The sequence below is a fragment of the Leptonychotes weddellii genome, chromosome 2 (assembly GCF_054177405.1).
Source record: "Leptonychotes weddellii isolate Sample4059 chromosome 2, ASM5417740v2, whole genome shotgun sequence".
In the NCBI taxonomy this organism is placed as follows: domain Eukaryota; kingdom Metazoa; phylum Chordata; class Mammalia; order Carnivora; family Phocidae; genus Leptonychotes; species Leptonychotes weddellii.
Window position 1 is genome coordinate 105,159,570 of NC_138370.1, and position 13,572 is coordinate 105,173,141.

At 44.8% G+C, this 13,572-nt stretch overlaps 1 protein-coding gene across 7 annotated transcripts in view; it reads left to right on the forward strand.

Moving 5' to 3' along the window:
* TSPAN5 (tetraspanin 5) overlaps positions 1–13,572 on the forward strand; it is a 162,161-nt gene that overhangs the window by 121,912 nt on the left and 26,677 nt on the right. For 6 of the 7 annotated variants that reach the window (XM_081812108.1, XM_081812110.1, XM_081812105.1 and 3 more), the window contains exon 2: positions 7,336–7,386. In XM_081812108.1, the coding sequence (XP_081668234.1) occupies positions 7,336–7,386 (51 nt within the window). Of the gene's footprint in view, positions 1–5,566; positions 5,716–7,335; positions 7,387–13,572 lie in introns of those variants that run through there. The other variant, XM_081812111.1, reaches the window with a different exon arrangement.

The window sequence follows — 13,572 nt, forward strand, 5'->3', positions numbered from 1 at the left end:
GAATGGATAAAGAAGATGTGGTCCATATATACAATGGAATATTACTCAGCCATCAGAAAGGATGAATACCCAACTTTTACATCAACATGGATGGGACTGGAGGAGATTATGCTAAGTGAAATAAGTCAAGCAGAGAAAGTCAATTATCATATGGTTTCAATTATTTGTGGAACATAAAGAATAGCATGGAGGACATTAGGAGAAGGAAGGGAAAAATGGTGGGGGGAGTTGGAGGGAGAGGTGAACCATGAGAGACTATGGACTCTGAGAAACAAACAGGGGTTTAGAGGGGAGGGGGGAGGGGCGATTGGTTAGCCCGGTGATGGGTATTAAGGGGGGCACGTACTGCATGGAGCACTGGGTGTTATACGAAAACAGTGGATCGTGGATCACCACATCAAAAACCAATGATGTATTGTATGGTGACTAACATAGCATAATAAAATTAAAAAAAAAAAATTCTGTATTGTCTACTCATTTATGTTTCTTTGTGTTGCTTTTCCCTCCCCGTCGAGCCCAGCCAGAACGTCAGCCCCGCTGCAGGCAGTTTTGTCTGTTTTGTTTCCTGATTTATCCCAAACCCCTAGCCCGCTGCCGGGCTCATAGGAGATGCTCAGATAAGTGTTAAGGAACGAAGAGCCTTTCCTGAGATCACAGAACCTCGGAGCCGTGGCAGGGGTGCCCCGCGGGCCGCGTGTGCTCAGGTGTTCAGGCTGCATGGAGGCTGTCGGGGCCAAGTGACATGAGGCAGGGTGACCCCGGCTCAGATGGGGAATGTCCTGTTTACAGGCTTGGGCTTTATCTGTCAGGCCATCTTCTCATGAGGGTTCCTGGACCGTTTGAATGCACCAGGTGGGACACGGGGACCCAGTGGCAAGATTGGGATTGACTTTCTGTGTATTGAATTTTCTATATAGCCCAGGCTTACTCCTCTGATGTGGCAAGAATTATGCCCGGAGGCTTTTTATTCCTAATATCCGCCCTTCTCTATAAAGGCAACATGTGTTTTGTTAACCTAAATATTTGGCACACTTATGTGAACTGCACCCACCCCCCCCTTCCCTGCCAGAACTGGAGTGGTGGTCACACGAAAGTGTCAGCAAACATCTATTGAAAAATACCTGTGTTGTAGTTTAAGGAAAATACATTTTTTTCCTTAAGGCACTCTTTTCCTCTCTTCTGTGCCAAATGTTTTCAATGAATCTGTCCTGTTTATTCAGGCAGAGCTTAAAAATTTTTTTTAAAACTTCATCAGAATGTCGAAGGAAGAACAGTTCCTTCCATTGTTTTGGATAATATTTTTGAGGCTCTAATTTAGGTGAGAAGATTGACCTGATCTTTATTTTCCTCTGTTGTGTTTACCTTGCTGCATTGTTATTTTGAGTCTGTTCACGGGATGCTGGGCAGATGCCATTGACGTAATGGTTTTTTAAGCAAAGAGGATTGAAAATGTCTATTTAGGAGTTGCCTGTGACCTTTAATGTACACCTGTACATTATTGCTTCCATTTATGAATACAAGTGGGGGGAGGTAGATGTGTGTATAGATTTTAAATAACTTATTTTTTTAAGTATACAAGCTGAAATATGCTCCTTTATAAAGAGAATTCAGATAGCTGGCAAAATACCATAAAAGAAAGCTGTCCTTCAGAAATGCCACTAGATGTTAAGCTAGTTATGAAATTGGCACCTGAGATTTATTTCTGTCAGAGAGGACATAAGATGGATTTTGAAGAGCCATAGTCTCCATGTAGAAGGTGCCAGAAACAGGAACTTTCCTTAACACTTCCCTCTCTCTCCTTCACCCTTGCCCGCCCTTCACCAAATCGAGCCATCACTGTAAATGTCAGTTTTACTTTTAAATAGTCTCAGTTCCATCTTTTTCTTCACATTTCCATGCAGAACACAATCAGATATTGTCTGCGTGACTAAAGCTGCCTCCTTCCAGTCCCTGTGTGTCCAGTCTGGACTCTGTCTTATCCTTTCTGCAGTCCAAATCTGATAAAGGTCTGTGTCCTTGCCCCATCCTAGCCCACTACACACAGATGGCCCTTAGAAGGCTTCCTGTCACTCTTAGCGTAATGACTGAACTCCTTGCTGTGCCTTATGGGGCCCTGCATGAGCTGGTCCATGCTCATGTCGCTAATGACACATCTGCTACTTTCCACCCATTCTCCACACACCAGTCACACAAATCACCCTTTAGACATTTTTACTCGCTGTGTTCCTCTCACCACAGGGCCTTTGCACATTCTCTTCCCACTGCCTGAAATACTCTCCCTTCCTTTCTTTGCCAGTTAACATCTTCTCATCTTTCAGACCCCAGTTCCTACCTCCCTGACATAGGGAAGCCCTCCTGGACTGCTCTCTGGGTCACGTGTTCCTCTTTTGTCTGTATTGGCCTTAGTTTCTTCTCCTTAACATCACCGTCAAGGGCACTTTTGTCTTTTATGCTTTATTTGATTAACATCTCTCTCTCTCTCACTGGACTGTATAACTCACTGGGGGCAAGGACTGTATCTATATTTATCATAAGAGAAAAGTAGTACCTAGCACAGAGTAAGAACTCAAGAATATCTGAAGATTGTAGATGGATGGATGAGTGGCTTTTTAAGTTGTCTATTATACCAGTTAGAATGGAGCACTGTTCTACTTCCAAGGTGTTGGAGGCTCAGCTTGGACTGAAGCAGCAGATGGAGAAAGAGATTTTCTGTTTGCCGTCCCCAAAAGGGGGCAGATGTGTTCTTCCTGGCAGAGACGTCCAGTTGCCCTGGTCACATCCTAGGGCCATTTTCCTCTCTAGCTTTTCCTGAGCGTCAGCTCTGCTGGCTTTTATGCTGCTGTACCCAGGGGGCTTCCGTCAGCATGCCCCTCTGTTTCCACCTAGGTCCAGTCTCCACTCCGGTCCATTCTCCATTCCAGTTAGGAATACCCACCTTTGCCCTGAGTGCCTAGAAACTAAAGGGGTGATTTTGAGTCTTAGGACAAGAGTTTCAGGAAAGTACTAAAACAGTTTTGAGCTTGGGCTGAGGACTCCGATCTCCTGAGCAACACGACTTAAGGTTTCTGAGGTTTTGTTTCCTTATCTATAAAATGGGGATAATATTAATTTTAATAATATCTTCTATTTATTTCAAAATATCCAAAGTTTATAATTTCAACATATAATCAGTAATAAAATAACTACTGAGGATTTTCCGTTCTTTGAATTTATAATTAAGTCTTTAAAATCCAATGTGTGTCTTACGTGTGTTAGCACACTGCAGTGTGTCCCAGCCCCTGGGAGCTTCTGTATTAGGCAGTGCTGTCTCAGTGAATTCATATAAAACACAGTGCCCAGTTCATACCTAGCACTGAACAAATGTTGGCCAAATTATTGGTACTCGTTTTAAAACATCAAAAATTGGGTGGTCAAACATTTGTACTGCACGTTTGCCTCTATTGCCCGGTGGGGAGAGGCCTCAACTCTGCTGTGGGGTGCCCCCCGCTTCCAAAGGAATGAAGAGTTGACTTTAAGTGTTCTTCCCCTTTCCCTGGAAGTTGGCCTCAAGGTTTCAGAATGGGGTCAGTTTGGTGGTTTATGGTCGACTTTTCTTCTGGAGGTGGGAAAGGGGAAACTCAGCGTGCCTCAAGTGCTGCGTGCCTGTCTCTGTTTTTTGGCTCTTTTCTGTTTAATTATTTGAAGCTGGAACAACTTGATTTTAAAACAAAACATATGGGCTGAGAGTAATTGGGAGGATGTTTGCTAGTGATGTAGCACTGAAGGTATGCACAGTTGAGGCCCCGGCCCTGCGCCGCTTGCTTGCTTAGGTAGTGAGTGCTTTTCTTCACTGTGTTTTTTCTTCACATTTTTAAACCTTGTTTGGAGAGTCACAGTTAAAGCAGGAAGTATTAGAGCAAGATTGTAGAGGAAATTGTCTGTGAGTCTTCTTTAAATTCTGATTCCCACCCCCCTGGGTGGAAAATCACTGGTTTCCAATCTGTTATTATATGATTTGTGAAGGAAAAGGGGTTTTCAAAATGCCCAGAAGAAGGAGAGCTTCGTACAAAGAGGAGAGAGTTGACCCACCGTTGAATTTCTCTGTTCTTCTGGGTCACTCCATTGCTGACACGTACATGGGAATTTCTGTTCTACAACCAACCAGTCCTTGTGTGAAGGCAGGGTTCTCATTGTTTAACCTCTTCAAGTCCACTTTGCTTGCTGGGGAAGGAATATACGATGTCCTCGTCATATCACATGTAATTCTAACCTAAATGCCTCTACTTTCTATCCCATGGGGGAAAATGGGAATTTTTCAGGATTAGTAAGAATGCATACTTTGATTCAGTCTCCTCTTGGTTCACATCTCTGCTGCTTCGTTCAGTAGCGGTGTGCTTCTAAGCAAATGAAATGCTGTAAGCCTCATTCTTCCCTTTCTTAAAATGGGGTTAATAACAGTGCCTCTTCCACAGTAAAATTGTGGTGAAGCTTAAAAGAGACACTTCATACAAAGCACTAATAATAGCACAGAGCCTGTCCAGTAATAAGAAGAAATAAATGTTAGCGATTAGACAGGAGCCCTCCGCGGGGACACGTTGCCCCCCCCGCCAAGAGGCATAGCTGACCGTGATTGTTCTCTGCCACGCCATCCCACCCACTGCTTATGGTGACAGTGATTAAGTACTGCACCAGGGAAGATGGTTGACCATTTGTCCATAAAGAGCTTTAGCTGTGAGAAGGTGAGGCTTTTCTCTGGGATGAGTTTCACATCAATGGGTGTGAAGTCAAGCACTCTGATTTCAAGGTCTGATGCGATGCTGTATCTGCACTTGTCACTCATTACCCTATTGTGCCTAGGACCTCGGCATATGAAAGTAACATGCTGAATTGCTCTGTTTTTGTACTACAGAGTCCCAAGTATCTTGGAGTCATTTGGGGCACTGGTGCATTTGTCGTTTTCCGTCAAAAACCTAAAGTGACACAGCACTCTGACCAGGGCCATAGAGGGACCGAGCATAGTTTTCTGTCGGGATGTTCACAACAACAACTCTTTCGAAACCCTTTCCAAACCTCTAAGAGCAAAGAGCAGGAAGAAAGAGGTCTTCTGTTTTTGCCAAATCAAGGACACGCTGGAGCTTGTGCTTCTGTGGGTTCTGAAGGTATTGGATGAGATTTCACTGGAGTCCAATAATTGGCAGGAGATTTGGGACATTCTGCTTCTAAAAACACAACCAGATTTTCAGGGCCGTCAGCTGTCTGTTTTTTTTTTCAGTCCCCCCCTTTCCCCTCCACTCCCGCTGTTTCCCCCAGCCCCCCTCGGATTGATGAGCCAATGCCCACAACGTGTCAGCAACCACCTGCTGCGGATGAAGACCTCGCCAGGTGGACAGCTCTCCGATTTCCCGAGGACGGCAAAGAATAAGCACCCGTGCGCACCTCTCTCAGTGGACAGCTTTCCTGACATTTAACTTAATCAAGATGTTAGTAAAATAAACAGGGTGCACTGCTGCCATCAGATTGAAATTGCTCGTTAACCCGCCCGCTCTCTTTTCACTTCAGTGTTTGGGAAGGAAATTCAGAGTTGCTCTTGGTAATGAAGATGAGGAATAAGATGTGCCCTTGCTCATGGGCAATTACACCCGGTCCTGACCACTGAGCTCTGAGGGGGTGGACAGCCCTGTACAATGTGTCATCAAACATGGGACACCCTGATTGCAGGACCTGCTATTATTTTAGGTAAAATCAAGGGGAAAGAACTGAGATACCATCGCTTTTAAGACCTGTCCCGATTTCAGACATGTTAAAATGTGGGGGGCGGGGAGAAATGTGTATCTCAGAGCAGATGAAATAAAGTGACAACTAACTACAATGGGAAATCCCCCTGATTACTGCTTGCTCCCCCACCCCCTACTCAACACAGCTCAGGGGCAGCACTGTGGTGTCTGTGTGCTCCCTGGCATATGCGAAGTTATGGCACTGAGTTGAGACCCGGCCAAGCTGTGGAAGCCCTCTCAAGGACGATAGAAGTCATTTAAGTTTCTGAAAAATGGAAGACTCCAGGATTTTTCTTGGGTCACATTGGACTTCGTAAGATTCATGTTACCTTCTGAAGAAGTGGTAGAGAGTGTGTTGAGGGCTTCTGCATGCCCTCTTCCTGGCCCATTTCCAGTGGCATGATGGTGTAGAGAGAGAGAATCACCAGCTCTTTTCCATTCATGTCCCTGGTATTCCATTTTCTAGTGAATACCAGGCTTGGCTGTATGGGGGCAGGTACTGTGCCCTTTCCTACATTAAAAGGCAGCATTAAACAGTATTTATAACTTTGGTTTTACTCAAGGATCTACCTAATTATTATTCTTCATAATGTCAATGACTTCGAAGCACCTACATGTCCCCAACCCTTCTTTTAAAAAAAAACTTAAAAATTTTTATTTTTCCAGCTTTATTGAGATAAAAGTGACAAATTTATAAGATATTTAAAGAGTACAACATGATGATTTGATATGCATATACATTGTGAAGGAATTCCCCACCCTTGAGTTAACACATCCATCACCTCACATAGACCTTCCTGTGTGTGACATCATTTCCGTTCCCTTAGCGGAAGTTCAATTTTACAAGAGGGTGTCACCAACTGTAGTCACGGTGTTTACATAAGATCCTCAGACCTTATTCATCTTACAGCTTGTACCCTTTTGCTAACCTTTTTCTATTTCCCCCAGCCCCTGGCAACCACTTTTTTACTCTGTTTCTATGAGTTCAATTTATTTATTTAGGTTCCACATGTAAATGATACTGTGTGGTATTTATCTCCTCTGTCTGGCTTATTTTACTTTGCATAATGCCCTCCGGGTTCATTCATGTTGTTGCAAATGACAAGATTTCCTTCTTTTCTAAGGTTGAATAATATTCCATTGAATATATATACCACGTTTTCTTTACTCAACCCTTCTGAATGCTTAATTTTAATCAAAGTGATTATGGTATTTTTCTGTCAAAGGCTGTTACTCAGATTTTAAATAGGAGTATTTCTCAGCCTAGTAAAGTGACAAAAGAATCGGTTGAGGGGCGCCTGGGTGGCTCAGTCGTTAAGTGTCTGCCTTCAGCTCAGATCGTGATCCCAGGGTCCTGGGATCGAGCCCCGCATCGGGCTCCCTGCTCCACGGGGAGCCTGCTTCTCCCTCTCCCACTCCCCCTGCTTGTGTTCCCTCTCTCGCTGTCTCTCTCTCTGTCAAATAAATAAAATCTTTAAAAAAAAAAAAAAAAAAAAGAATCGGTTGAAAACTATTTGTATTTGTGTTAGTAAAAACATGGCATTTACCCTTATACTTAACACGCTTTCTTTCTTTCTTTCAGTTTTTGGGAATAGCATTTCTTGGAATTGGACTGTGGGCGTGGAATGAAAAAGTAAGTTGAATATCATGAAAATGCACCCCTTTCGGTTGTTAGAGGTTGCTTATTGTACTACATGTTGTCTCCTTTTCCTCTTTGACAACTGCAGAGTATAAAGAAACATTCTTTAATGAAAGAAAGTGTTCTTGGAAGGTAATGTCATATTTCTAAGGCTCTTTAGAATGAAGACTAAATCAGTCATTATATCAAAATAATTACAAAAGTAACAATACATGTGCATAACAGAGATCGTGTGTTGAAATTGTATCAGTTAGCTGGAGATAACCTATTTTTGTGGAACATTTCCTCACTCTGGCACAAGAATTTCAGTAATGCTTATAAATATCACTAAACCACCTGCAGCCTTCTCTCTCTTTCTCTTTTTTTAACCCTTTAGAAAATTACTCAAGCCATAAAGATGATTTTTCTTTTCAGTGTGAGCATTATATAATAAGCTATTAGCATGTTGTATGACGGAAGCTGGATATAATTCATGTTTGAAAATCAGATGAACTTCACGTAAATACTAAAGAATGTGAATACTTCTCTGCTGATTGAAAGTATTCAGGAATGTTAAATTTATGAGCAAATACAATATACGGCATTTATGATTACAGTATTTATGTACTTATGAGCAAATACAATATTTCCTAGGAAATATTTCCTCAACATTTCCTAGGAAATAATCTGGAAATATAGAGTAGCATATTCTAGGCTATGATGAAGATACAATGTTCTGGACAGTTGATGCTCTAAACAGCACGCTCATGACCCCACCACCCTGTGTCCACTTCTCTGCCTTACTTCCCATCTGCACCTTTTGTTTCTTGACAAGTTCTACTGAGGCCAAGCACTGGAATTCAAAAATTAACATGAACTCCTTTTTTCTTCCTTCTTTGGGAGTTGAATCATTGACAGGACTTTATCTCCCACCTTGCGGGAGTGAGGGAGTGTGTGGATGGGTGAAAACTCACAAACAGAGAGATTAGCTTCAGTTTTCCCAGAAGACCTGTCTGTTATCCCTTCGGTATTTCTTCCTTTGACCTTGACCATGGCCTGAAGCCAAGAGTTCCTGTGAGATATTCTGTGTATTAGGAGAGCAAAACTAAGAAAGTCCAGCAAACAAAAGCCCCTCAGATGCCAGTAGGAATTTCTACAAGTAAAAAAAAAAGAAAGTTCAGATTGCATCAAATAAAACTCAAAGTAAATCCTGGGTTTTGAAAGTGAACCACCCTCTGTTTATTTACAAAATACTTCTACAGAATGTAAAATGTTTTATAGAAAACCAACCACCTGCCAGCAACATTCTGAGGCAGGGCAGTGATGAAGGGAGACAAGGTCCCCAAACAGACATAATTTCATCTCTAGAAACTTTTATGTTGAATACTTGTCTTTTATGATTATGATTCACTTCTGCGAATCAGTCCCCTTGTAAGCTTGTAGATTTGTATTGGTGGAATCTCAGAAATGTTACTTTTAGAAGGCTTCTGATTGGTTAATGCCGGATAACACAGCTTTTTATAATCCTCCTTTAATAAGAGTCTTCTATCTGATTTGAAAAGATGTTGGAAGGCATTAAATGAACTAATTGTCTTTGGTAGCAATAAACAGACCATTGGTAATTTTGAAGGTTTTTTTTTTTTTCTCTTTGTGAAATATAATTACCTTCTTGTTTCATCAGTTGCCCCAAAGGTCTCTTCTGTGATAAAATCATAAAATTCTAAAGCTGACAGTGTCACACAAATATCAGACCAAGGGGGTGCTGTGGTCTTTGGGTGGGGGGGAAATAGCAGTCCCCTCTTTGTCAAGGCCACTACCAATAAATGGAAAGTTTCCCTGGAGAGCTGAAGTTACTTGGCGAATCACCCGGCTACTGTTTAGCAGAATTCTGTGAGCCAGGACCAGGTGGAGGTAGCAGAGGGTAAAGGACATGTAGGAACCCACTTTGGTGCACATTGGCCATGTCTCCGCACCCCTGCACTCCCCCACTCCTCAGCATGGGGACACACCGGTGAATGATGCAGAGTCCCTGCAACTGTGGGGCCCTGACAATGAGCAGTTAACTAGCTGAGGACTTCTTACAACCTTGGATGCTACACTCTGATGCTGGCCACCAAGTTCTCTCTAACCGCAGTGGATTTGCACTGGTCCCCCTGCTTCCTCAAGAGACTTCTTTAAGATGTATGTCAGATGATTTCACTTCTCTGCTCCAGTCAGCTGATTCTCCATAGCTTACTGCAGAACGTAAAGTTGATAGAGTCCCCTTTGGGCCCTTGCCCCAACACTGAGACCTTTTTCCTACTTTAATGGCATCTCTGCCTCTGCCCTCACTGGCCCTGCTCTAGACACGGTCCCCCCAGGAGTCTCAAGGGACATTTGTTTCCCACCTGCTCTGAGCACTGCTTGCCTAGCTATCACCAAGCTTTGCTCCTTCTCCTCCAAGTCTGGCTCAAATGACCTGCCTGTGGAACATATATGACCACCCGCCTCTGCCCTTTTTTTTTTTTTTAAATTAATTAATTAATTAATTTGACAGAGACAGCGAGAGCAGGAACACAAGCAGGGGGAGTGGGAGAGGGAGAAGCAGGCTTCCCGCCGAGCAGGGAGCCCGATGTGGGACTCGATCCCAGGACTCCGGGATCATGACCTGAGCCGAAGGCAGCCGCTCAACGACTGAGCCACCCAGGTGCCCCACCCGCCTCTGCACTTTGGACCTGCTTCCTCACACTCATGTCCATGTGACATGCTGTTTCCCGTCATCAGACCTTTCATGGCATGTCCTCAGCATCTTGAATGGTGCCTGACACAGACTCTAGGGAAATGTATTTTCCAAGAAGTAAATTCAAGAAGGGGGGTGAACAATAAATCAAGGTCCCAGAGAAGGTGCAGTGGGGTTGGATGGGGGTGCCCAGGGAAGAAACACACAGGGTGGGGCGGTGGTGGGGGGAGAGTGGGCCAGTGGGAAAGAGGGACAGAGAAGGGCAGCAGTCTTCCCCATGGCGGTCTGCAGGCTCTCTTCCCCTTGGCCTTCACACCCCTACTTCTGGGGTACCTTAGGACACTGGGCGCAGGGTGGGCACTGAGCAGGCCCTGCACTGCTCCCATCCCGGCAGGACTGGCACCTGTAATGCGGGGCCATGGAACCCGAGGCGACACTATGGGTAGTCACCATGCCACACTACCGGGCTACCCCTCCTGCTGAGCCTCCTCTCCCCATGACCCCCTCCCTCTGACCCTCTCTTCCTGTGACCCCCTCCTACTGACCCCATTCCCCTTGACAACCCCCCCCCAAAAAAAAACCACACCTGCGTTCAGGTATTGGTGAGTGCTGCTGAGAAAGATAAGGTGTAGTTAGTGGTAGGAGAAGGGGTCTTTTTTAGAGAAGAGTAGTGGGGAATGGTCTCCCTGTGGAAGTGGCATTGGAGCAAGACCTGGAGGAAGTAGGCGGGATCTGTGGAGCGCTAGGACAATAGCATTCCAGGCAGAGGGAATAGCGAGTATGGTGGCCGTGAGGCAGGGCCTTGGGGATTCCAAGGAACAGGAAGTAGACCAGTAGGGCTGGAAGGGAGAGGGCAAGGGCAAGAAGGAGGAGGAGATATGTGGCAAGAGGGGCAGGCAGAGGTCAGAGCAGGCAGGGTCATGCAGAAGTTTGGATGAGAGGAAGTCACCACAGCATTTTGGGTTTTGATAAGGGAGTGTCCTGATCTGGCTTTTTTTTTTTTTTTTTTTTTAAAGTATCTGGCTTTTAAGATTGCTCTGGTGGTTGTACGGAATAAGAGCACAGCTTTGGGGCTGAACAGACCTGAGTGCCAGTGGTGCTCCTTCTGGGCAACTGTGTTAACTTCTCTGAGATGCCCTTTCCTCGTTTGTGCCACAGGGAGACAGTAATGTCACCACTAGGACTGTCGCGAGGATTAAATGAGATGGTCCCCTGGGAGTGCCGGGACAAAGGAAATGCTTCCTGTATTCCGAGCCCCCTCCCCGGACACGGGACTACAGCGCGCTGCTTCCGCATGGGGAGGGACAGAGTGGTGGCATCAGAAGCTGCCTCGGATTTTAGGAGTGTTCAGGCTTTGATCCACGGACCAGAGAATTGGTTTTGTTCTGCGGTCTCTGAAGGAGGATATGATCTGCATTGATCACCTTGGTGACTGCAAAGGCGACTCTGTTGAAGCCCTTTGTAAGGTTAACTTCGCAACTGGACCAGGCCTCTGAGGGAGGAAATTCTGAGGTGAACCAGATTTGGCCAAGGGTGGTGGGCAGCATGCTCCTCCTGGGCCAATAACACCAGCCAGTGAATCAGTATTCCCCTCCCCCCCGCCCACCTAGTAGAGATGTGGGGACATTTACTTGATGGAACGCCTAAAGTTGGATGTTCTCCAAACTGGGTCACACCTGGAAGGATCAGATTTCCTTAATAGACTAGGCTTTACACATTTTTATGTGAAGTACAGAAACATTAGAGACAAAAATTATTACCCGCCCCCCCATACATACTTAATACCGGGCTGAGCCTTAAACCTAGGGCTAATACTGCCTTTGTCTTTTTTCTATTTTTTTTAAGATTTTATTAATTTATTTGACAGAGAGTGAGTGAGCACAAGCAGGGGAAGCGGGAGGGAGAGGGGGCCTGCCAGGATCATGACCCGAGCCGAAGGCAGACGCTTAACGACTGAGCCACCCAGGCGTCCCTACCATTGACTTTTAGACATAACAATTAAATAATCCATTTTATCTGACTTCTGAGTCGACTGTGCAGATGCAAAGGATGACTGTGTTTCCAGGGGAAACTGGTTTATGTGCAGTTTTTCAGAAATCATAGGATCTGCTGTTTTAGAAGGAACATTAACAATTTATAGCATGAATCACCTCTATAACAGGCTTGGCAGCATCCAGCCATAATCAACTGACTCTCTCAAATAGCATTTACTGAGCACATAGCACAGGACAGGGCTTGTGCTGGACTCTGGGGATATAATTCCTCAGGGAATTTACAGTCTAGGAAGGGTGTGCATATATATGTGTATATGTGTATATATATATACATACACACACACATATATATATATATATACACACACACATACATAAACTAATACATTGTAATAAATGCTAATTGTTCAGCAATTCCTGTGGCAAAACACTCACCACTTCTGTCTCTTTGGGTTACTCTTAGTGTTGGAAAGACCTTCCTTTTACTAAAGTAGAATTCTGTCCCACTAGTTTTTACTTATTGACTATAGATCAACCCTATCGGATCCCACAGAGCAAGTCCTTCTGCATGTTGGCCCTTAAGGTATTCGGGGTGGGGGCGCCTGGGTGGCTCAGTCGGTTAAGCGTCTGCCTTCAGCTCAGGTCATGATCCCAGGGTCCTGGGATCTAGCCTCGCGTCGGACTCCCTGCTCAGCGGGAAGCCTGCTTCTCTCTCTCCCACTCCCCCTGCTTGTGTTCCCTCTCTCGCTGTGTCTCTCTCTGTCAAATTAATAAAATCTTCAAAAAAAAAAAAAAAAGTATTCGGGGTGGAGGCCTGGTTTCTTCTGAGCTTCCCAGCTAAACATCTGCTTCTCTCTGGGGTGGGGGGAGTCCCTTTACCATCTTGGTCTTACTCCTTTGACCTTTTTCTAGTGTGTCCCCTGTACTGTTGAGAGTGTTTTCGGGACCAGAGAGGGTATGACTGGATTATGTCCCTTCTCTCATCTGTTGTCAGTGCAGCTTGAGATCCCACCGTTGATCAGGGAGACTCACAAGTTGGTCTCAGATCCAGCTCAGTGTACCCTTTCCACCTCATGTCCGGCTGATTCTTCGGAATCAAATGCAAGACTCCATGTGCCCAGCTGTCATTCCAACACATTCTGCATTCCACTGAGCTTGGTTTTAGCTGTGCATTTGGATCAAGCTTCTCCCTCAATTCGTTCTTCTAATAAGGACTTCCTTTAGCTCCCCACCCCCCGGGTGCCATCTGGGGATTTTCTGATTCAGTAGGTCTGGGGTGGACACTGGGATGCTCTATTTTCACAAGCCTCCTAGATTGTTCCGATTGCAGTCAAGTTTAGTTTTCACTGATAAAAGCCATTGATATGTTGAGTAGGCTAAGGACAGAGCCCAGTGACATGTCCCTGGAAATTTCCTTTTAGGTTGACACTCATTTATTTATATGTGCCCTTGGGTGTCATCAGTCAAGCAGTTTCTAATCCATCTACT